Here is a 25,082-nt window from a genome sequence, read left to right on the forward strand (position 1 = left end):
TTAGCGTATCCTGATTACATCGATGGAGAAGACTTTCACTTTAATCCGAGATAAGGAATATGAATAATTCAAAAGAAATCATAATAAGTCGCACCGAAAAAAAACCCCTCATCGTTTTACTATTGACACGTGTAATTAGTTAATTTTTCAATCTATTTTTAAGGCGATTATTTACGTAAAATTCGTCGATTTCTAATCCATTAATGCCGACTTGATGGGCGCCTCATCTTTCGAAATCCCAATTCACACGACCCTCGTCCCAAATGGTCGGCGATCTCCTAAATGGCTCAGTAGACTTCTTGATTGGCCGGCTACAATCTTATTTTTTCAAAATTTTATCATATAATTATCACGAAAGGTTCATTAAATAATATTTGCCGAAAAAAAGACTCATTAACAGGCTCAATTTGTTTCGTGACAAATGCATGATTTGAAAATATTTTCCTAAAAATAATCGCTTGTATAATTTAGTTAGTAAAAAATATTTTCTTTATTGATAACAATTTATATCTAAATATTTTCGTGGACAATAAAAATATATTTTGCTCTTTTAATTTTGCAAATAATATTAGCAATTATTTTCAAAAAAGTTATTTTTAAATGATTTATCTTTCGCGAAATAAACGATGTCTAAATAACCATGGTAAAATATCCACGGAAGACTTGACGCAGCAATTTCTCACTTTGGACAGCATACACACGACTTTGCATTTTTTAAGTTGCCGTCCACAGTGATTTACTTCTATTTTATACTTTTCGCGCACCGATTAGAATTGAATTTAGAAGAGCCCGGGAAGTGGCTTGGAATATAAGGTGGTTGATTTGCTTAGTAAAAAATAAATAATTTCAAAAGATATATTTTTTAAAAACCGTCATTTGTATCGTTTGGACGAACGAAAGATATTTTTACCGTCTATGAAAATTTTTAGATATAAATTATCGTCGATAATGAGAAATTTTTTTCATTGACTAATCATTTCAAGCAATACAAAAAATCGCTCTTAGGTAAATGCATTATAAATTATTTATTTTTAGCAAAATAAATGGAGCTTTTAAAGAAAGAAAAATCGCATTGCTTGAAGAGGATTTTGAATATTTTTAGGCGTTTGGACTTGGAATATTCACCCCATTTTTATTTTTATTTTGTACTTGGAAGACTCGGCGATAGAATATTCTGCTTTATGGACAACTCCTGTACATTTCTGAAAAGTTGGTTTGTGTCGAAAAAGTGATGGTGAAAGAAGCTGACGATTCCCCAGTCTTGTCTTGACAGCTTGTTTGAAATTTTACCGACGGTTTGAAAAGATTATCGACTTATTTTTTGCATAGAAAAAAAAAAGATCACCAATTTTCCGAATTTTCAAATCTTTTTAATAGGAAAAAATTTATTGATAACTTACCGACACTTCATACGAAATCAATAATTACTCATTTTTTTCGAAAAGTCCAATCTAAAATTTTAAGTTATCAAGCAAATGGAGAACAAGTGTGCGTTGGAGCATGTCAAATGACATAGACTATATTTCTGGAGATAACGACACAAACGGTCCATGAACTTTGGCCCGATGTGCAATGTGGTCGCTGGATTTTTAATTTGTTCAAATATGGTTTCTGAACTTTTAATTTATTTAATATGATCATTAGACTCTTGGTACATGCTCGACGTAATCCTTGCGTGAAAATGTTCAATGTAGTCGTTCAATTAATTTAATACCAGGGAGAACACCGAAAATTTCGGGACTAAAATGAACATATATAAAAAGTTCATGGATTTTATTGAATAAATAAAAAATCGAATGACTATATTACACATCGAATTAAAATTCAGGGATCGCACCGAATAAATTACAAGTTTATAGATCGGGATCATTCGTGTCATTTTCTCGCATTTCTAACATACGCGATTGGGCAAAAAAACCTTAACGTGCAAGGTGCCGGCAGCGTCGCTCTCGAGTTATTACAGCGATGGGTCCCGCTTTTGATGACAGATGCTACGCCGTGCTTACATTCCTAACGTTAAAAATTGGTGTCCTCGTACAGAGAAAAACGCAGCAGAAGTGTCCGTCCATTTAAAGATAAGAACAGAGAAATTTCTTGGAAAAAGAAACCTCCTTTTGAATCCCTTGCACACACCGCATTGGATATAAATAGCCAAAAAACAGAATTGAGCAAAATAAAAATGGAGGAAATTAGAAACTCCCTCGTTAATCAATTGGGCAAAACGAAGAAGGTTCCTCTCCTCGTCGCTTCAATTAATTTAACTCTCGCGGAAAAAAAAAAACAAAAAATCAGGAAAAATTCTCGCGGTCCCGTGCCGGCCAAACAATTGATCGGGTCCGAAGATATCGACATCCGTAGTCGTCGCGCCATTTTTCTAGGCATTTGCTAAGAAATCTTTCGGAACGACCCGTTACTGAGATTTTTTAATTTTTTGTTTATTAGAATTTTCTTTCTTTTGTTTGTTCTATAGAAAGCCATGGACATCTTCGTTGATGGTTCCAGGGGATTTCCGTGCAAAATGTCCACGTTCTTCGTGACGTTTCTTTTGACTAGCGCGATGCGGTGAAAGATAATGTAGATAATTTACGGAGGACGTGAAATTTAGCAGTTGAATCTCCAGGTCAAGGGCTTCAATCATCTACGTCAACTCCAACTTTCAATCTTGTCAAGCACGCACGCACGAGTGGACAGAAAAAATTGAAAAAAAAAAATCCTGGAGAATATTGTATTACTTCGTTCGTTTTGAAGACTATATATAACCTCTCGAGACTTTTAGTGATAGATCGGTCAAAACAAAAAGACGTGACTCATCTATCGGGACGTCGTGATAATCCATAAAAAGATTAAAAAAGAACATCAATACGCCTGATCAATTCACTTGTTCGAGCGACTGGAATTATGAACCGATTAGGTATAGCGATCGTTCCTTTTTCATTTCGTTTGCAGCTATTTGATCTAGCATTTTTTCCACCTAATTCGCATCTCACCACCGACATAAGCACCTAATATCTTGTTGGGTCCTTTTTATCATTAAAAATATTTAAAAAATATATATTGCGAAGAGGCACTTGCAAAAAAAAAGAAAAGAAGAAGAGGCAATTCCAACTGACAGAGGAAAAAAACCTGGCCGAAAATAAATTAACGGGACAAAAAAACAAAAGAAAGAAAGAAAAAGAGGCACTTCCCAGATTCTTCGCTTCATTTTGGGTATGGGCCTTGCTAAGCCCATTGGCCCGTTTATCGGCCCATAAATTTTTGGTGACCCGGAATGGGCTGGCCCAGATCTTGAAAATACTCGTCGCCGAGAGAGACTTTTTCGTGTTTTCCAAAGCACGATAATATCCAACTAAGAAAATTAGCGCACAATTCAGCGAGTTTTACTCATAATCTCGGTTTAATAAATGCTGACGTGACGGTCCATGTTAGAAAAATATATATGTAACGTGAATTGATGAAAGAAGTTCCGAAATTAAATTGAATTGAGAAAAAAAAATTCAGAAATTGATCATATTGATTATTGGACTATATTTATTTCATGAAAAATGAATAATTTAAAAAATATTTTCTTAAAAATAATCATTTTATTGCTAAAAAAAATGAACAAACGAAAAGTATTTTTTATCGTCTATTAAAATATCGAAATACAAATGATTGTTAATAATGAATTTTTTTTATTAAATAATTATTTATAGCGGTATAAGCGGTTAATTTTAGGATTTTTTTGTATGTAAATTATCTATTTTTTCGCAAGAAAGTTCACTGAAAAATGAAATAAAGTGAAAATTAACTGACGTGTGGGGGCAAGAAGGGGGCAGATGTCTGCTGCGATCCAGAGGATACTTGTGATGGCCTCCAAGCCCCAGCGCCTCCGTCAATGTCTTCTTCTTCTTCTTCTTCTTCTTCCTGCTTCCTTTCTTGGCGACTCTCACCCTTTCCTGCACAACCCTAGAAATTTACTCTCTCTCTATCTATCTCTCTCTCTGTGCCGCGTGTAGGGGCAGATTTCCAGAGCTCAGCTAAGAAGGCCAGGACGATGACGTCTCAACCTTCTCTCAAGGACGACTTCTCCGCCTACGCCGATTACCTCAACAATCTCGTAATGTTCTCTCCCTCTCTTTCTTTTCATGGGTTTGTTGTTATCGAGATGTGGGCATAGATGGCAGTGGGTGTGTGGAGAAATTGGAAGGCGAGAGATCCTGTGTAGTGAGCTTCTAGGATCGCCCCTTTTCACCCAAGGGGGCTGGTGTTTGAAGCTGTGCGTAGTGTTTTGCATTAAAGGGTTGTTTTCGTTGGTGCGCAGTGCGGTGAGAAATGAGTTGGCTGGCACTAAGCATTCACTTTTTGCATAAGAACTAAGCTGCGCTGAAGCGTAGAGGTTTAGGGTATTTGATTATTTGACCACCCTTTTGCTGATAGCTTAACTACGAGCATCCTGATTGCTTATCTTCTCTGAGGTTAAAAATTAGATAAAGCTGTATGATTTGGGCAATGGGCATGATACGTGCTCCTTCGAATCGCGTATATATGGAAGTCATTTGGCTCTGTGATCGCGGCCTTTTCTCGGAGTCATGCTTACATATACCTTGGCCTTTTGTTGGCACATGACCTTTCCCTAACTATTGGGTTCTCTCATTTCTGTTCAAACGTTTGTCTGACACGACCCCGATTTGCATCTGTAGAATGAGAAACGCGAAAGGGTAGTAAAAGCGAGTCGAGACATAACCATGAACAGCAAGAAGGTTATTTTTCAGGTGCACAGGTATACATTTATTGGTATATTTTTTTTTATCTCTTTGGTGCCATGCGCTTTCAAAAGGGTCAAATGATCTAATTCTTTGATTCTTGCTGTAACTGATAAAATTGCAAGTAGGAGGCATCGCCAAACTAGTTTTGCATGATCAATTTTTAAAATTTACCTTCCCAGTCTTCTTGGAATGAACCATGTTCCATGTCGTGCTTATCGTAGAATCAGTAAAAACAACAGAGAGGAAGTCTTGGAGAAGGCACACAAGGATTTAGCAGCTGTTATGGATCAGTACATTGCTAGACTTGTAAAAGAATTGCGAGGCAGTGACTTTTGGAAACTACGACGGGCATACTCTCCAGGGGTTTGTGATAGTTTCTCTGTCTGCTTCAAAGGCCTAAATAGATTACTGCAATTGCCTAATTTGACCCTTTGATTTGCAGATACAGGAGTATGTTGAGGCTGCTACTCTCTGTAGATTTTGTAAATCTGGGACCCTTTTAAATCTCGAGGAGATGAATGCTTCTTTATCATCGCTGAGCAACCCATCTCATGAACCTTTGCAGATTAATATCCTCGATTACATTCTCGGGGTAATGACCTAAAATTTCATAGTATGGGCACTCCTGACTACTTTACCCACTAGAGCACGTCATTCTTCGCCCTTTATGTTATTGAAGTTTGAGATGGATGGCGAAGTGCATGCAAAATATGTATGTAGGTGCACTCCACCATAAGGTGTTTAGTCGGAGAGCATACGAAAACATGTAATAGCGTCACAGCATTGGCATACGAAAACCAATCAGGATGAAGCATTGAAATACCTTTTTTTTGCTCTGTCAATTGATCTTTTGAACTAGTTCGGTCTATTTAAAACATCGAGTTAGTTGATTCTGGTCATCTACCGGACTCGAATGTGTGCTTGAATAAGCAAAGGTCGTGCATGTACCAGCAAACACTTGAAATGCATGCAAGCTAACTTACTTGAGCTGCTATGTCTTATCAGAAACTTAAAGCTGGTATTTGTTCATATGAAGCTTGCAGATTTGACAGGAGAGCTTATGAGGTTGGCTATTGGTCGAATTTCAGATGGTGAACTTGAATATGCTAAAGAGATATGTACATTTGTGCGTGAAATACACCGTGAGCTGACCCTTTTAGTGCCACACATGGACGAACCTCTTGATATGAAGACGAAGATGGAGACAATGCTTCAAAGTGTGATAAAAATTGAGAATGGTACTATGCTGCCACTTTCATGGCTAATATCTGTGTATCTACTATTGCTCGATGATCATTTCAGGTCTTCTTGTTTGATGGCATTACACGTAGAGATCGCTTAGCTGAGTCTGAGGCATTAAATCGTCAATTCACTGAGTTAGTCATGAACTTTAGTTCAGTTATGGAAAGTTCTAAGCAAGTAGCTCTTTTCAAATGATTTATACTTGAACCTTTGCTAGTTTGAGTTTTGTGAATTTCCTTCTGCATTTAAAAGGTACTTCCTTTTCTTTTCTAATTCTAACCTCGTTAGAGTTGTGCTGAGACTGAAAGGGACTAGCCGTTATGTACTTCAAAATATCAAAGTGAATGTAAGATCTTATTTGTGCTCGGTTGCTTGGGAACACACTTCCTCTTCATGCATCAGAATTGAATTCCCCCCAAGCTCTGACAGGTTCTTCCTCGTTTTAGCTTGCTTTAGTGTCCACGTGAGAGGATCAGAATATATCCCGCTGCTCGGATCTGATGACCCAAGTTACTCTTTGATGGGGCTTGGCGAGGGAATTGATCTATAAAGTACACTCTCTTCACCTCCCAAGTCCTTACATCATGGTCATTTTTTTTTCAGTGTTTTATCGGAAAAATAACAAGAAATACTTGTGTCTTGCAGGCGGTTCTGAGGCCGAGACGTTTCGAGTTGCTTCTAGGCAAAGGTCTCGGTGCCCGAAAAACAGGAAGCTTCTGCAACAACAACTCAAGTGAAAGGAGCTCTGCCATGTATCCCGTCAAAAGCCTCCTGTCTGGATCCTGTTTTTACTCGTGGCAAATGGTGAACTGTATACTGTAACTGAGGTTATGGGTCAAAGGAGATTTTGACATGGGATGGTTTGATTTTAAAGTTGCACGAGCTTTCTTGACAACATAAAAGGACTCTTGCCCCCCTCCTTTCGAAACTTTTGTTGGTTTTCTCTCACCTTTGTAGTTTGTATCATCAAAGAACGTACGTTAGGTCGATTTATTGCAAAAAGGCCCAGCTTCATCTGAGCTTTCGAGTATCAGCCCAGTGCAGAAAGCCCCACTCGGCTCTCTCAATATAGAGCCGAACCAGTCCTTGGGAGAGAGCGTTTATGATTCACTTTGGGCCATCACGATTGTTCTTGCCATCAACTGTCTGATTTCTCTTTCGCTCCCACTGCACTCGATCCGAAGACACGAAAGCCGCGGGCACGGCTCTAGCTAAACGAGGTGTTCGATGCCATCCGCGACGAAACGAGACCACTGGCAGATCATTACTAATGAACAACTATGCGAGCATCTGCTGCACTAGCTCGTGAACACTCCGAATGTTTGTTCCCTTCATTTCAGGCTCAGGATTTTGCTTTCTTTTCTTTTCTTTTGAAGCATCAAAGGTGCACGCACGTGGGATTCAATTCTAGTTAAGCTGTCACCATCAACCTCCTAGCTAGCTTGTGGGCCAAAACCGATTGATGCGGGGCCCATCTCTGTACATCTGTCCAAAACAAAGAGAGGAAAAAGAACAGCTTGCAATATGGGCCGTAGGACACCGTATACGTTTCCGGACGGCGCTTAATGGACACCATCGATCGATCTATCCTTCCCAATCGTACACAAACATAGTGAGCTGTTTCCTTTTAACGTACGGAAATTTGGTTGCAAAAGGCAGAGGATGAGACGTTCGTTTTGGTAAGAAGTCTAGTCGTTATTGCCCACCACACCTCCCCGTACGTGACATCGCTCTTGACCCGCGTTGTCGGTCATTACGTGCCCGTTATCCCTCGCTATTCGCAGAAACCGATCTGCCGCTACTTAGGAATTTGATCATACATGTCGTGTTTGTCGCGTAAACTAATCCTTAGGACGGGACAATTTCTCCTCGGAGAGAGAATCTCACGAATGCATGATTCGGAACCTAACGCTTCTGGTTAACGACTAGATGCGGTGGCTTTAGGCACGGATGATCAAGAACAAGGAAAATGCCAATGATGTGCTTTTTAATTAGACGGCAGTTAGGTGAAATCAAGTTGCGTGTATTATTTTAGTTAAGGACGATGAAGGTACGAAGAATGGGTTGTTAGGCAATCTATTGGGAAGCTGGCATATGCATTTGTACCGTTTCGATTTGGCCATCATGTTCTTGGTGGTCACCCGACGCAATAGATGCGCTGCTCGTCACATCGTCCCCCCCGCAACATTCACGTTTCCGTGACCGGTGCGGCCGTCCTAATGTCCGGTACTTCACTCTACTATTCATAACCCTACCCATTTGACATCTCGCGCGAGCCCCCCCTCCGTCCCGGTCCCCAGCGGTCGATGGCTCAAGACCTGTTAAACGGGTGGGTCGGGTCGGGTTTGGGTCTGGTCATAAATGGTCCGACCCAAATTGACCCATTAACCCGTTTATGATCCATTTATTCATAGTGTAAATATCTTGACCCATACCCGACCCATATTACTAAAACACTTTTATATTTAACCTAATCTAGGAATACTTGTTTCTTATGATTTTTTTTAAATTATACTACTAAAATATTTTATGCAATACAAAGCTAATGAAAAAATTTTATAATTTTTTTTAAAAATTGAGGTTATGTTTTTTTTTACGAAAAATGCAACATTTCTAAAAAATATTTTCCATAAAGTCATTATCCAAGAAAATAAAAAAATTAATATATTTTTATTTTTTAAATCGAATTTTTAATTTTTTTCTTTTTCCTTTATTTTTGGCCGATCGTCGGCCGCCGTGGCCGGCGACCGACCACAGGCGAGGACGAGCTCGCCGGAGGCCGGCAAAGCTCGTTCTCGCCGATCTAGCGAGGCTCCAGCCTCGCCACAGGTCGACGAGGCTGGAGCCTCGCCGGGATCGGGCGAGCCTCGAGGTCGCCGGAATCGGGCGAGCTCGAGGCTCGCCAGATCGGCGAGGCTCGAGCCTCGTCGACCTGTGGCGAGGTCGTCCCGCCCCGGTGGCCAGTCGCCGTGGCCGACCACCGGCCGGAATAAAAAAAAAAGAAAAAGAAAGAAGAGAAAAGAAAAAATAAAAGAAAAAGAGAAAAAATAAAAATAATTAAATTTCGATTTTTTTAAAACATTTTTGTAAAGAGGGAGAGAGTGTGTGGATGGGTCTAGCAGGTGGGTTGGACATGGGTTCCAAACTCAACCCATTTAGACCCATTTATCTTTAATCTTTAAAATTTAAAACCCATTTAAGGTTGGCTCTTTAAAATTAAAGTGACCATTTTAAAATGGGTCATATATGGGTTTAAGACCCATTTTGACACCTCTACTGACGGAGGCAATGGAGAAGGCACGGGGACAGCGACCGAGGCGAGGAGAGAGAGAGAGAGAGCGCGCGCAAATCCAAACTCCCCGTAGGAAGTCCAGAGATCGCGAGTAAGATTTAGATAAGCCGGTGAGATTTCATTGGACGTATGGCCGACGAAAAGTCGATGGCTTCGGTTCCAAGAGATGGGCTGGTGGTGGTGGCCGCCACGCCAGCCTGGAAAGATGGAGTAGTTTTTAGCGGTGGAAGCACGTGCGTGTTCTGAGTTGGAAAATCTTGGCCTTTCGCCGTCGTGAAGAGACGTCGGCGCCAGTTTCTGTCCTTTGTCCCACCAGCTACGCACCTCCGCCGACGTAGGGTTTGGCGGTCGTAGCTGAGAACAGGGGAGAGCGCCCATCACTGCGCTGCTACATTAATCATTCGGCGGGGAAAATCGGCCAAGAAAAAAACGCTAAAGCTATTAGGCTCGTGCCAATTCAGTCGTGGACTTTCTAATTATTCCAATTCAGTCCTAAACATTTTTCATATTTTGCCAATCGAGTACATTTAGCCAAATTTGGACGAAAATCGCTGATTTGGACTCTGAGCGCGTCCTACGTGACACGGCCGGGGGTAGGACGGCCGGCGCTGAAATGAACCATTTTAAAGATATTTTTTGAATTTTTTTATTATTCTACGGTCACGACATGGGCATCCGCGTCAGCGATTTTCTGCCAAAATTGGTCTAATGGGCTCAATTTGGCAAAACGTCCGAAGGTTTATGATTTAATTGCACAAATAAAAGATTTACTATTGAATTGGCATAATCGCAATAAATTTATGACTTTTTCGATAATTCTCCCGTCATTCAGGTATTGACGTTCGAGACGGACTTAGAGCAGTGCGTAGAACTACGTTTAGCAATTAAGCTTGCGCTACTCAACTGTTAAAAGTCTATAACAACAAGGTAATTAATTGACTTGGTATCATTCTACCAATAGAAGGGCCCGTGCAAGAGTCCCAGTGGGCATGTATTAGCTCCCGCTGAATGAATTCGTTTGGTATTTCAAAAGCAATACAATTTCTAAATAAAATAAGTATTGAACAAGGGCGATCGGTTCTAGGGTGGGTAGGTTCCGAACCTAGAATCCGGAATCTACCACTTGAAATCTGGAACCTACCCTGTTAGGATCGGTTCCCGACTTTTGGAGCAGAGAGCCGTCCCTGTCGATGCTAAAAATAATCGGGGGCATTTTTTTTTTTCCCTCTGTTTTATTTTTGTTTTTGTATGAGAAATCCGAAGATTTGGGCGTCGTTTTCTTTGTTCGTCACAATCAAGAGAAAAGTTTGCACGGGCTTGGATGGCACCGCAAAGAAAAACTCTGTCCATGTCTATGATCATCCACAAAGGTCGAATGTCGTTTCGAAAATCAGCTATTGAACCAATTCGATTCCAAGGTTCCGTCCTGAACCTGGTCTCGCAAAGCCGATCGTTGCCTTGGGCAAAAGGTGCAATTTTTTAAACGGTCTAGTCATTGGGGAGTCGGACTCAGCAAGAGCGCGGAGAAAAGATTGCTCATTTTGAATTGAGCACTAAAAAAGATTAGGGTTAATATCAAGAAAAACCTCAGACTGGTATACCTATGACAAATTTACCAAAAACTAATTTTTTTACCATAAAAAACCTAAAACCGGTACACTTGTCACAAATTTATCCTAAACTAATTTTTTGACCACAAAAAACCCAAAACTGATACATTTGTGATAAATTTACCCTCTATTTAATTAGATTAATATCACAAAAAATCACAAAAATGTGTAATAGACGGAGGAGGGTAAAACCACAAAACTAATATATCCGTCAATTGCTACGCATCATCCAACTAAAAAATTTAATGGTAAAATTTAACGGAAACTAACAGAAAGTGAATTTATCACGAGTGTACAGATTTTGAGAGTTTCGTTGTATTTACCCAAAAAATGACTATGTTTTCGTACTTAAAGCTGTAGAAGTATCCTGTTGAAGAATCTGTCCCGAGCCAAGGTTCCAAACGTGGTTGTTTTCTTGTTTTTCTCATTATAATTCACGTTCGTTTATTTATTTTAAAGCAAAATAATGCCAAGGGTTTACTCGTTTCAGTGACCTCCTTCGGACGTTGCCATGACAACCTTATACCCGCCGTCAAATGTACGCTCGAACCATAACTGCTCCGCATCACCCGCCCGGGACTCGAGAGTCCGAGGTTGGCAAACCCGTCGTCGCGACCGAACCCGGCGTGCTGCCAACCGCAAAGTCTCTCCGCACCAAATTCCAATCTCCAATCCATGGTCCGTGTCTTGAAAAATTTGAGGGACGAATTAAAATAAACGATCTTTAAACGACTGAATGTCCAAGAAGTTTGGATATTCAACTCTAGTCATTATAATCGAGAATTATTTTCAAATCAATTCGTTCTGACATAAAACAAAGAACAAAATATCTCAGCACATGCCAAAATCATTATCTCAATATGTTGTGCTTATATAGCAATATGGAGAGAGTAAGATGATCTCGGTCTCAATGTAAAATAGCCACGAGAAGTACGCGAAAGGCGTTGGATCTTTCGACTCTTTGCCAATTGCCTAATACAAGATTTAAGGAAACAGATTTACCTTTAAAAGTATCACATGGCTCGGAAATTAAGGTCATGATGACTCATTGCGAAATACAGTCTTCCGCAGAAAATGTTTCGTATTAATGTTTAACAACCACTTTTGTCTTCAATTGATCGAGAGACACCTATATACAACTCTAACGTGCGATCACAAGTTCAGAAGAATCATACTGTCATGGAGCAAAAGTGCTGTCGATGCGAACTCTCAAAACTTGTGCTGATTGAGAGGGAAATTGAGAAGGAATTTGTCATGAGTAAATTTATTAGCCATTCACAAAAAAAAAAAATTTTAAATGTGGGAAGACCAATACCCACTATAAGCACTTACGTAGTATCCATCATGAGCTATATGAGCAACATCTGATAGTTGTACAAGCCAAGGACAAGCTTCAGGAACAAACAATCCAGATCAAACAGTCATAGCTAGAATATGCAACGAATCCAAATGTAATGAACACAGATTTTCACACATGAAGAATCAAGCAGCAGTTGCATTCGGCTTTCTAATTGTCGCTAAATACCCAAGTGAATTAATTATGTAATCTATGTGTTTTCTCCGATAGTTTTACTGAATTGCACTTTCGGCTGTTGCCTAAACCACATCACCTATATACATTTAGTTCCTTAAAACATAACCACACAATAGATTCCTTTCATTTCGACACAGAGATGTTGGAATCATCTGTTTGAATCGAGGATACTTAAGGAAATTAGGTTCTTCTTTAATTCTGGAATATGCCTCACACCATTCAATGCCCTCATGATACTATCATGTATTATCATTCCAACCTCACCAATACCTACAATATTTCACCCAGCATTGTTCCCCAACTACACTTTTATCACATCGCTGCACTGATAAGGAATATACAAGTTCATGTTTGGTGCAGCATGAAACGAACAATCAGAATCCATAACCCATCCGTCAAATGACAAATCTTTAGTGATAAAAAAAAACATAATCAGTACTAAACGAATTACTATCAGCTATAACTGCAATATCATATGTAGACTCAACTATATTTCTCTTACCCTTCTCATTCTTCAGTTCTAGGCAATCCTTTTTAAGATGCCCCTTCTTGCCACAATTACAACAGACATCACCACCAGTCTTATAACTGACTATGTAACTCTAAGTCGCACTACTCCAATTAACGCGAGTATTAGTTGTTCCTTTACCTTTACCACTTCATTAGCAAGCACAGGTTCACCACTTCATAATCTTCGGGATTTTTCGTGGTATTAACTCAAAAGATTACGATTGTTTCGTACTTAAAACTGTAGAAGTATCCTGTTGAAGAATCTGTCCCCAGCCAAGGTTCCAAACATGGTTGGTTTCTTGTTATTCTCATTATAATTCACGTTCGTTTATTTATTTTAAAGCAAAATAATGCCAAGGGTTTACTCGTTTCAGTGACCTCCTTTGGACGTTGCCATGACAACCTTATACCCGCCGTCAAATGTACGCTCGAACCATAACTGCTCCGCATCACCCGGCCGGGACTCGAGAGTCCGAGGTTGGCGAACCCATCGTCGCAACCGAACCCGGTGTGCTGCCAACCGCGAAGTCTCTCCGCACCAAATGTACCGTAACTAGACGGTGCAGTAAAGGTGAGCGGTTTCCGGTCCGGTCCAGTCCAACTTAAGAATTGGGAACCAGACCGAGAGGACCGGTTCCTAGTTTCTAGGACCAGAGATCGGACCGGCTAATCTTGAGATTGTGGACCGATTCTAATGAGACCAATATTAAATATTATTTGTAAACCGGGAACCGATTATTCCGTTCTTTCCTTTATAGTTCTGATTTGATTTCATGAGGTCATGGAAAAATATATATATAATATATGAAAAAATTGAACAATCGGTTCTAATGGGATCAATATTAAATATTATATATATGAAAAAATTAGAAATATATATTTATCGGTCCGGTCCGATCCGGTTCCCACTCTAGAACCGGGAACTGGACCGCTCGGAAATCGATTTCACTTTTAGAAATCGAGAACCGGATCGATATTTTCGAGAACTGGACCAAGCCCGTCAGTCCGGTCTGATCCGATCCGGTCTAGTCCGATCTCAATTTGACCGGTCCATCTTGTTCCCCCTGCGATGCAGCACGAGCCGTTCGTCGGTGGCTCGCTTCCGACGCGAATCGATCTCGTCATCTCGTTGGACCAGGGAGGCCCATCCTCTCTCTCTCTCTTTTATTTATTGCCCGTCGCATTCGCGGTTTCAACGAAAAACGACGCTAAGGAAAAGGGGGCCGTCGAACGAAACGACACTGTTGGCTCCTCCAAAGATCCGATTCCCGCTGCGCCCCAGCTCGCCAGCTGTCACTTGCCCCTCCACTCCAGCTCGACCCATCCATCCCATCCATCCGTCCGTCCATCGCCGTCAACTTTTGTCCCCCGTCAGTGTCGAATTCGTCGTCTTCCTCTTCCTCTTCATCTTCATCTTCATCTTCATCTTCCTTTTCCCAGTTCACTTTCCAAATTCCAATCTCCAATCCATGCCCCCCACGCGTAATCATTGGGAAGTTGCTGGGTTATTCTAAATGGCATCAAATTCAAAATTGACGTTAGGAAGAGTTGATGTGGTGGGTCGATTTATCGGTCCGTCGCGCCGCTGTTTATGTCGATATGATTAATGATCTCGACGAAGCTACGCTCTTCTACTCGTTATGAGACCCGACTCTTCGTGACTTTCATTTGATGGCTGGAAATTGGGTCGATACTGTAGGTTGTTCGTATCTCAAACGTTCTATAATGAAATTGTTGATAAGATGCTAGATAGGGAAGGCTAGGACTCGAATAATCATGTATACATGTGTCACGGGCCGATGGTTCCTTGACTTCGGAGTAGCCCGTATGGCGCTTGATGAGTCGATAAGAATCAAGGTCAGCCTTCTTTTCTATAGTTGTTCCCGCGAACAGTACGGCGAATCACATCCTCGTGTCGGATCATACCACGCCCAGCTTAGTTCGGACATCCAATTCTTCGAACGAGACACATGAAACACTTTAGGCATAAAAGAGAGCGATATCAGCTCCCGACCGGAGAATTACGGTCCGTAACAAATGCGTAGAGTTTTTTCTCTCTTCTTGATTCGTACGCGCTTCGATCATCTCGTGATTTGTTTTTTTTTCTTTTTCAATCAAGAGTTCGAAATATATGATACTTGATCTTCTTTCGCTGAAGATTCGACGGACTTCGAGTATGTATCCCCGACCTTGCTTCAAAAAAAAAAAAAAAGGAAGAAGATCCGGTCTTTTGAACGAAGGGGCTCTTTTGAGTTCTCCAAAGTTCCGCCCACTAAACTGAGATTTTTTTTCTGACCAAAAAAAAAATGAGATTTTTTAAAAGGCGAAATAATAATTCCATGGCGGTTGGGATCTGTACCTCGAACAACCGTCTGATCGGAGAAATTTGCGGGTTTTTCATTTTAGATCAATGCCATGTAAAATCCAAAACTAGTACACGCGTAATAAATTTATCTTAAATTAATTTTTTTACCACCGAAAATCCCAAACTGATATGCCGTGATAATTTTGTTGTCAAAAATTAAGTTTGAGGGTACATTTGTCATAATTTGGAGTTTTTGGTGGTCAAAAAATCAGTTTAGAGTAAAATTTGTTACAAGTGTACCGGTTTGGGGTTGTCCGTGGTATTAACCCTTGAAATAATTAGTCGATGAAAAAAACGCTTTCGTTATCGATAACAATTTATGTCTAAACATTTTCATGGTAGTTGGCGTTGGTACCTCAAACAACCGTCTGTCTGATTGGAGAAATTTGCGGGTTTTTTTTTTATTATTTTGATTCAAATTGGTAGGCATTGGGTCAAATTAGGCATTTTGGGACCAAGATGAGCCTAAAAATCTTTACATACCAAATAGCGAATTGCCAAGAAGTCTTTACGCACTTCGAAGTGTTCGTCTTGTTTTACCATCGGACGGCGTGAATATAAATTAAAATGTATTGAAATAAAGAACGATGAAAAATTTAGTGGGTATATATTTTACAAGGAGGACGATTGCACCTAAAAATAATTATTTTGGTATCACTTTAAGACTAAAGTGTTATCTTGTTATGGTTTGTATATACAGTGACCGTAAATATTACAGTAAATCCAAAATAATCGATAAAAAAAATAAAATATTCTTGCCACGTCAAATTTTTTACTTTGTAAAATGCTTCTCATTACAAGCCTTAATATTGATCTATTCATTCACTTTGTCTTTTTTTATGGTGCCCATCACTCTTGCCTAAACGAAAATACAATCTTAAAGCAATAGTCATTTTAACTTTGGATGTCCTACCTACCCTTTCGTTTTAAGTACCGAACTAACCCTATTAGGTGAAAAGCATAACGATATTGACGAATCCTCTCGACGCTCTACGGAACCCCGTGGACATGTCGATTGAGACAATTCGAGATCGAGTACTGTCGAGGGCAAAATCAAGAGCACCGATCGTATTGAAAGATTGGTTGTCGCGTAAAATGCTTCTTCGGTTCCTCGTCGAGTCTCGACCGATGATTAAAGTCCCGTCTTCACGAAACAAATCTATCGAGATTATCAAGGGGAGCAGTGTCCGAGATAGATCATCAATGCTTCTTCTTTGGTTGTCACATGCACATCGTATCTTCGAGCCCTGATCGTAGCTGATCCACGTTCAAACGGCTCCTTTCCAAGACGGCTGCAACAGTTTAAAGAGGTTGTGTTTAATTACATAACCTTAGGAAACGATCCAGCTCAACTAATTACAGGCGATCGATTTTTCTGAAATATTTGGTGGGAAAAGCGAAACGGTGCGTTTGATGTTGTTCGGTCCGATTACCGGCTGAATTTGTTTCCTATGATTACAAAATAATTTCAAAGATTATTCTTAACGCCGTGAGTATATGTATCCCGCTTTCGATTGGTTGATTACAATGCGTGTTACTACTTCACGGTGCATCCTTTATATAAATAAATCTTCTCGAAAACTTAGACTTAAGGTCGACTTAGAGCGACTTCTACTTTCAAATTTCTGCTGGCAATTTTTATGGAACATTTAATTTTGTCTGTCGGTTGATATGGAATATAATTAACCTTGAAAAATATTGAACTGTTAAGATGTTCGGTCATTTACTCTCGTTTTTTCCATTTTGTTTTCCGTTTTCGATTTTTCGGGAGGAAAGCAAAGGAGACTACAGAAAACCAGCACAAATAGAATCTTGAATAGGTGTTTGAGCACCTGAATTTTACTTTAGGCTCCGCTCAATTTGAAAAACGGGTTCTTAAAAGTGATCGCTTGTATTACTTGCAAAAATGAATGAACGGAAATTTTTTTTTCATCATCCGCGAAAACGTTTGGACATAAATAGCTGTTAATGACGAAATTTTTTTTCATCGACTGATTATTTCAAGCGATATAAGCGATTATTTTCTGAAAAATATTTTCTAAATAATTCATTCCCCTCGAAATAAATGGAGCTTTATTTTTTAGTATCGACATCATTCGCATGCCAAGTAACGAAAAGAAAATAATTTCGACCCAAAAAAAAAGAGCAACGGAAAATAATAAAAACAGAGGATGGCCATATTTACAGGAGGAAATATATCCCTTGAAAAAGCGCGGGCCAACCTCAAACAAAATATTTCACCAGATCAAAAACCCTTGAAAATATCTCGACCCTTAAAAAAAAAAAAAAACACCGGAAAAATTAATAAAAAGAAGAAAAATAAAAAGGGAGGAGGCGGTGGGGCCGGGGGGGGGGGGGCATCGGACGACGTCGTCGTCGGAGCCATCGCATTCCGACGTGGACGATGATGAGGTGGCAAGGGACGACCCCACCCCTTCGCGGCTGCGAAGAGCGCCCCTTTACTTTCGTCGCCAAAAGGCCCAAAACGCCGAGCCGAGAGGAGGAGAAAAACAGGCGCAAGAATAATAAAAGCAAAAAATAAAATAAAAGAGAGAAAAGGGGAAAAGGGGAAAAGAAAATGGACATTATCATGTGCAGTGGGCACGACCGCCATGCTGTATCCACGTGCGTGGTCTGCTCACGGGTCTGCCGCTCCCGTCACGTGACCCTGAGTCACCCCTGCCCGAGTTTCGAAAAACCCCCCAAAAAACAAAAAAAATTAATTATGTTTATTTATTTTTTATCAAATCGATATTCTGCTTTTCTACATTTGTTTTTTTTTTTATAAAGAAATAGCTTGCAGCCAGCCAAAAAAATAAAAAATGGAAGAAGAAGGAAGGAAGAAATAATTGAAAAACTGGGGTTCAGTCGACCCTTTTGACTCGGGGAGTCCCAATTCGGCGACAGGTGGAGGAGGAGGAGGAGGAGGAAGAAGTACGTTTGACTCCTTTTTAACTTAAACGGCTGGGTTACTTCCCTAATGATGTCTAGATACTAATTTAAAAACGTTAGCTGATTCTCTATCGATGACGGTTAACAAATGTTGCCGGAACACTCCGTTAACGAGACCCGCCTCTTCATTGGATGGGAGTAAATTTAACTAATCGATGCGAGGGGAAAAACAGGATTTCGATAATAGATTGGGTCGGCATCGGTAGCAGGTAGTTAGCTGGGCTTTTGTAAAAAATGCGTGATATGTATTAAGAGATACCGTATCGCGTGTTTGACTTGTGAGTCCTCGATGAGATGGGAGTGCCGGGGGATGTTCGTTAAAATTGAAATTTAAGTGCTGAAGATTTAAAGACCGAATTTTAAGTTTCGCTAATAGATGTAAACTTTTTTTTTAATGATGATTGAAAATTGATAGTCGAATATTACTAATCTCTTACCACACATAGAAAAGAAGACCACTTTCGATAGGTTTTATCGATACTTTTTTTTTTAAATTACTAATTGACATCAATTATTTATCTATCGAACGAATTAAGTAACATTTCCGTTACTAATAGAATTAAGTGGATTCTTGAATCTATCGACTCATTTAAGTCAATTCTATAAGGTTATGAAGCAAACTCAATCTCGTAAACTGCAAAACTTTTTTAATTTTCAGTATTCAATTGGATTATCAAATCGGCCGTTACCCTTTTTCTTTCTCTTCCTTCTTTACGGAAATTTTTTTGCACGATAATACATATAGATTATGGTCCAGGCATGATCTACAGAAGAAAAGCTAGAAATCACATGCAATCTAGCTAAGTTGGATTCTCCTAAAAGCAAATTGAAACCCTCCATTAAATTTTTTTTCACACGTGACAGAAATATGGCACGGTGCTTTTTCTAGCTCTTTTGACCCTTTATAAGTAGGTCGAGCAAATCCCAGCATTGGATGGTATTAGAATCAATGCGTAGTTAATTAATGTGGGCCTAATATTAATTAGAAGTTTCGAAAAGATTATAAAAAAAACCTATACTTGATATTACACGCCAATAATTTGCATATTTATAAAGATTAGTCATCCTAAGTAAAAGCTAAAGCACGGGACCACACACATATTTGCAAAAACAAGTGAAGAGCGAAAGCCGTCTTGAAAAAACAGCGTGGAGCTTTACCTAAAACATTGGCCGCCGGAATCGAAAATTCCGGCCGGGCGATTTTTTTTTTTCTCTTTTTACAAGGCATGTTGAAATGGGGTTTACAAGATAGACTCGATTTAAGAGATTTGGAATCGTGAATCTACCCACCTGCTTTTGCCTTAAGACCAAAGACACAATGTGGATGTCATCCACGCACAAGAGTCCCCAACCTTAGAATCTGACGAGGAAGCCACCACGGGATCATCTCGTGGTCGGATGACCAATATCCTTGAAAATGGGAAATGATGACACGAAGAGAGGCAGATTCCGAGGCTTCCGGATTGCGCTTCCTACGTACTTCCGGAGGATCTATTTCCGGCGTACATTGTTAAAGTCGGAGTTTGAGAGAATATTCGCGCGTGTGATCGGCACGCGGGGTATTTAACTTGACCTCTGCGGCCCGGGTATAGTTTTGCCACGTGACCCGCATCGTACCGATTAGCGTTGGTTCATTGATTTTTTTTTTTTTTCCGTTCTCGAACTTCCGTCTCTTATTGTATTTAATAAATAGAATGATCGATGGAGAAAAAAGTATTTTCAAGTGTATTCTTAATGGCCCGTGGCAGCTTTCGAGAAGAAGAAAAAAAATACAAAAAAAGATGAAGAGAAATGTTGAAGATGAAGATGAGAGAGAGAGAGAGATTATAAGGTGTGATTGAGTGAACAAATATACAATAAAAGCCGTCAACAAATCAATACCGCCTACGAGCATCCGGGAGGAGCAGCTAAACTTAGCCTAAACCGGCATTATCATAGACATCATCAACGAGGAAACTTATTCTTACACGAGGTACTCGTAGCACGATACGAACACAGTCTATATTAATTTAAAGCAAGGAAATGTTAATAAGTATCCTCATCGCACTTATTAGGACTCATTAAATATAATATTAACACGAGCTTTGCTAGCATAACGGTTTTTAAGTCACTGCGAAAGTAACGCTATGTTGTGGGTCACAAGTTTTTAAAGGACGGCAATTTCTAATTATTTGTCACGTGTTTTTCTGTGGCTCAGAATAAGCTATGAATTTCACAGTGGATTAATGACAGTTACTTCATCATTTCTCTATTAACGTTTCGAATGTTCCTCCTTTCTTGGCAGTTGATTTGCATGTGTGGGGGGCATGCTTCTTGAGCTCCCAAGTTTTAATCCACAAGACTCGTTGGCTATTCTTGGTTTTCTTGATTAGGGTTTCGGAGGACTTTGGTTGACGACCAACCCTTGTTCCCAATATGAAAATCCAACACCTTCACTTCACACGCCACCACCGACAACGAAAGACAATGCTTCGTTGCCTTGCCTCCATTAACGCGTGGGGGTCTCTGCTTGCCAACTCGCCATACCAAAGCGAAAAAGTTTCAGGTGCCCAACGAAAAGCATCTCGAGCCACGCCAGTCACTTCTGTCACCCACCACAACACGAGCCCTCGAATGAAAATGCAATGCACGCTCGGTTCACACCTTACCTTTCTGCACATGCTTGGTAATGGAAGGTGAATAGAAATGGCACCGTGAATAAGTTCGCTTTCCCATGGGATAAGGGTGGAGTCGATAGGGGAAGCATTTCCCACCTTGGTGGACTTCATGAGCAGCAACTCGGCGAGGATGCGCGAGGTGACGTTCAGACCGCGATGAGACGAACCGATAGACCCGGCAGACTGAAAGCGGAAAAAAAAACCCTTTGAGATGGTAGTAAGTCACGGTCACGATCACGATCACGATTACGCTCCCGCGTCTCATTTGAAAGATTGTCGTGGCCAAATGGACTACCGACTGTCTCGTAGGATGCGTAATCGGTGCGTTCGAACTTGATTCATGAGCTTGATGTGTACCCACGGGAGTTCTTTACTAATGTAAGACGAATAGGTAGATCTAGTGCAAAGATCCTGCAGGATGATTCACTTTTGGTGCTTTTCGAGAAGGGTTTTCGTTTTCCTGCTTTTCCCCTCCCTTGTCTCGGTGAAATAAAATCAATATAAGTTGTCGCCAAGGACAACAGTCAGTGAAAAAGGGAAAAAAAGAAATGAAGGATGGTGGTCCAACTCTTGTCCTTGCTCCCCTGCAGTCAACCCCAAGCAGGACCAACTTGTTGATTTATTTAATGCGAGTCCTTACCTTAATCTACTCAATAAGCAATACATCAAAATATGAGGAAATTTCCACATAGAAGAGCCCCACCATTGCTTAGTAGACAATCCATAGCCATAGGGTTGGCTACGAATGTCTTTGGCAAAATAGAAAGGTTTTTGGGTTAGATGGGTTTTTCGAAATGCAATTAGTGTCTGTTGACATGTATTTTAAAATCACGTTTGAAAGCAATTTTGGGCTAAATACCGTTGGCGGTTGGTCGGCGGTCAGATCTGGATGGCTGTCGGCCAACGTAGGGCGACCCCCAGGCGGCGGTGGCCAGGGTCACGCGACCCTTTAGGCGTCTGTCGCTGGCCTCCGGATCAGATCCTCGGGTAAGAGGAACAGTCCATGAAGAGTGCTACTAGCATTCCGAAAATGCAACTTGCCAAAGTGCCTTCAGGCCTGTCTTGGGCTAAGGGACTTTATAGAGGCCTTTGGAAATGCAATTGCATTTCCCCAAAGTGCTCCAAAAAAATTGCTAAACACCATTTGCATTTGGCCAAGGTACTTTAGAGCCCCAATGCTTATTTCAAATGCTGAACCAAAAGGGGCTGAAGGCCTGCCGAAGACCAGGTGCGCGTCTGCTAATTTTCGAAAGAGGGAAAATTGTCCTATTAATTCCAAACTTATCATACGGATGTTGATTTAGTCCCCCGAACTTTTCGATTTTGCCAGCTTAGTCCCAAACTTTCACGTGGAATTCCAATATAGTCCTTCCGGCGGATTTTCGCCGTAAATTACCAACGTGGCAATGTGCTGCGTAGGACAGCCACAAAGTTAGCGACTTTTTTACGAAAATTGACCGAAATGACTGTATAGGAATTTCGCGCAAAGGTTTAAGACTAAATTGAAAAAAAAAAATTTGAAAAATTTCTGGACTGAATCGGCGTCTATACAATAATTTTGGAACTGATCGGGTAATTTTTTTCTACAAAACGGCGATGCCGAGTTGGATTCACTAATATTCTAGGGCAAACAATGGGGACCGCGTAGGGGGGGGGGGGAGGGAGTTGAGTCCGGCACGACCCGTGAGACACGCGTGGGTGCGCCCACGCCGCACGCCAACTAATCTTCGATTGACCCCCGCCTCCTTCGAAATTTTGAGGCCTGATTTCTTGCCTGCTTCGGCTAGGGCTGATTTTTACATTTATATTTATATATTCTATAAATGATACAAATTATTTTTATTTGCGTTTTTAGGGTTTACAATGGAGAGATGGGTGGGAGGGCGCTCGTCGCTAATATTCAAACGCCGGCCGCTGACTTTTAGGGTCTGGAGGCGGTGCTTGACGAGGAAAAAATCATCGAGATTGGGGCTCCTTAATTATGTTTTTATGCATTTCTATGCCATTGATAGATTTGTCTTCTTCTTCTTTTCTTTTTAATTTAGAATGGTTGGAGTTCGTAATTTTCCATAATAAATAGGCTAAGAGGTTATGAAATTTTTTGAAGTAATTTGTTTTTCGGGTCTCGTACCTGAAAGGGTTAATTCCACAGAAAACCCTAAATTAGTACACTTATGATAAATTGATCCAAAACTAATTTTTTCACAACAAAAAACCTCAAACCGGTACGTTTGTGACGATTTTACCCTATGTTAATTTCCGTTAAATTTTTTTGTCAAATTTCTGAGCTGGATGACACGTGACAGTTGGCGAGTGTATCGATTTGGGGTTTTACGCTCCGTTTGTCATATGTGGTTAGATTTTTTGTTTTTTGTGGTATTAATTCAATTTAACAGATGGTAAATTTGTCGCAAGTATACTAGCTTTGAGGTTTTTTGTGGTCAAAAAATTAGTTTGGGATAAATTTGTTACGGGTGTACTAGTTTGAGGTTTTTCATTGTATTAACCTTACTTTAAATGTTCGTCGATATTAAGAAACATCTTGTGAGAAACTTTTCTATTTGAGTCATGTCCTATATATATATCTAAAAATGACATGTTCAGATCTTTGATCTACTTTCCGTAGTTCACAGGTAATGGACCCGTGTGATATCAAATGTTGCAAATTAGGTTTCGATTTTTATTTTGTCGGATGGAAAGTACTCGTGAGTTACACACTAAATGCGTTTCAACGAGGCGAGAAAGATAACGAACTTCGTTACTATTAATATCGGTAATGATATCGCGAGGAATTAATTAACCATCGTAAGTTGAGATTCAATGATTCGTCGACAATTAGACATTAATTAGACGTGTCCGATTACATTTGTAACCCGATTGATTGCAGCAATGGAACGAGGCTGTAATGTAATAACTATCATGCTATAAAGTAATTGAGCTATAACGATTATTATGGTATTTGATATAAGTAATGTAACATTTTGGTTTCGTGAATGGCATATATGATTAGAAAGGATAGCCAAAATCCCAAAGTGCCCCTAAAATTAGAATTACGGACAATATAATAATTATATTTTAACAGTTAATCGTGATTCTCTAGTTTAGTACTTCGTATATATTATAAGTATATTTCAAACTTATTGATGATTGTAATTGAAAGCCAAACACATAACAAATAATTATATCGAAAGATATATGATTATCACTTTGATAAACAAACATGAATATAACATCCCATACTTGTTATCATGATATTATGATTATATATATCTATTATTTAAGATATAATTTATGATTATTATTCACATTTTATCATAAAATACGTGACTATATTGAAATAAATATTTTAATCACATAACAAATTACAATTGTATAACTATTTGAGCATCAATTAAAACAATTTAGTAATTACGAGAATATCAAATATAATATTCAATGATGAAAGTTTAGATGATTGTACCTTACAGTAAGCGACTGATGTTATGCCCATTATGATACTATAAATAACTTCTAAAACAATACAAATAATGTATTATCAAGACAACTTAATTGGTATTGCATCAATTACGTGCTTACTATTTGATAGTTTATTTACTAGTCACATTATACATAATCTTGTCAAAACAATTATAATCGGCATTATCGTCACAGAAATTACATAATTCCCTCGTCACAAAGAGCACGTAATTCAACTTACGATTAATGATTTGATATCGATAGAGCGAGCGAGACGAAACAGACCTGAGCATAAGCCGGATTGGAACGACGACGGTTATTACCGAAAGCGAACGTCGCAACCGGCAGTCCGACCTGGTAATTGACCCGTGACGCCGGCCGGGGCGCCGCCGGAGATCGATACCGACCGGAGCGCGTTACTCGGTGAAGTGAGGAGGAGACTCCCTTCCCTTAGGGGTCTAAAAATTGGTATTATGGTTCGGTCATCTCCGCAAACCTTGGTGAGATTTTTATTTCACTGGTGCCGCTCCTGCTGTCCACGCGTCGTTTTCTTTTACTTTTTGCTCCAGCACGTGAAGATTCTCCGTTTTTCTTGACAAAGCCAAGCCAAACCGAACCAAAACCCAAAAGCAGCTTTCGAAAGGAAAGGAAATTTAGGTCCAGCGGCGCCGTTTAGAGTCACAGTCAGAGTCAGATTCAGATTCTCTCTCTCTCTCTCT

The 25,082-nt window shown here is 39.9% G+C and overlaps 1 protein-coding gene and 1 long non-coding RNA gene across 4 annotated transcripts; one reads left to right on the top strand and one right to left on the bottom strand.

Moving 5' to 3' along the window:
- The first annotated feature begins 3,778 nt into the window (after positions 1 to 3,778).
- LOC115672910 (uncharacterized) lies at positions 3,779 to 6,915 on the top strand. 3 transcript variants are annotated; one of them, XM_030594909.2, is made up of 8 exons: positions 3,779 to 3,876; positions 3,996 to 4,096; positions 4,680 to 4,759; positions 4,967 to 5,108; positions 5,188 to 5,337; positions 5,782 to 5,983; positions 6,434 to 6,538; positions 6,633 to 6,915. In XM_030594909.2, the coding sequence occupies exons 1-7, from the start codon at positions 3,816 to 3,818 to the stop codon at positions 6,535 to 6,537; spliced, it is 840 nt and encodes a 279-aa protein (XP_030450769.1). In that variant the 5' UTR covers positions 3,779 to 3,815; the 3' UTR covers position 6,538; positions 6,633 to 6,915. The 3 variants fall into 3 exon arrangements, with proteins under 3 accessions (XP_030450769.1, XP_056159846.1, XP_056159849.1); XM_056303871.1 differs by having other exon boundaries at positions 6,644 to 6,915; XM_056303874.1 differs by lacking the exon at positions 6,434 to 6,538 and having other exon boundaries at positions 6,644 to 6,915.
- LOC130135246 (uncharacterized) lies at positions 4,490 to 4,751 on the bottom strand. The gene is made up of 2 exons (XR_008814706.1): positions 4,607 to 4,751; positions 4,490 to 4,554 (listed from the first exon to the last, which is right to left on the bottom strand). It is a non-coding gene; the product is annotated as an uncharacterized LOC130135246 (long non-coding RNA).
- Positions 6,916 to 25,082: the final 18,167 nt, after the last annotated feature.

This window comes from Syzygium oleosum, unplaced genomic scaffold, assembly GCF_021117445.2.
Source record: "Syzygium oleosum isolate NSW1041296 unplaced genomic scaffold, Sole_v2.1 Sole_v2.02, whole genome shotgun sequence".
In the NCBI taxonomy this organism is placed as follows: Eukaryota; Viridiplantae; Streptophyta; class Magnoliopsida; order Myrtales; family Myrtaceae; genus Syzygium; species Syzygium oleosum.

Coding starts and splice junctions, on each gene's coding strand:
- LOC115672910 (XM_030594909.2), top strand. CDS start 3,816: ATGTCTGCTGCGATCCAGAGGATACTTGTGATGGCCTCCAAGCCCCAG. Junction 4,760..4,966: donor GTTATTTTTCAGGTGCACAG/GTATACATTTAT, acceptor TGCTTATCGTAG/AATCAGTAAAAACAACAGAG. Junction 5,109..5,187: donor GACGGGCATACTCTCCAGGG/GTTTGTGATAGT, acceptor TTTGATTTGCAG/ATACAGGAGTATGTTGAGGC.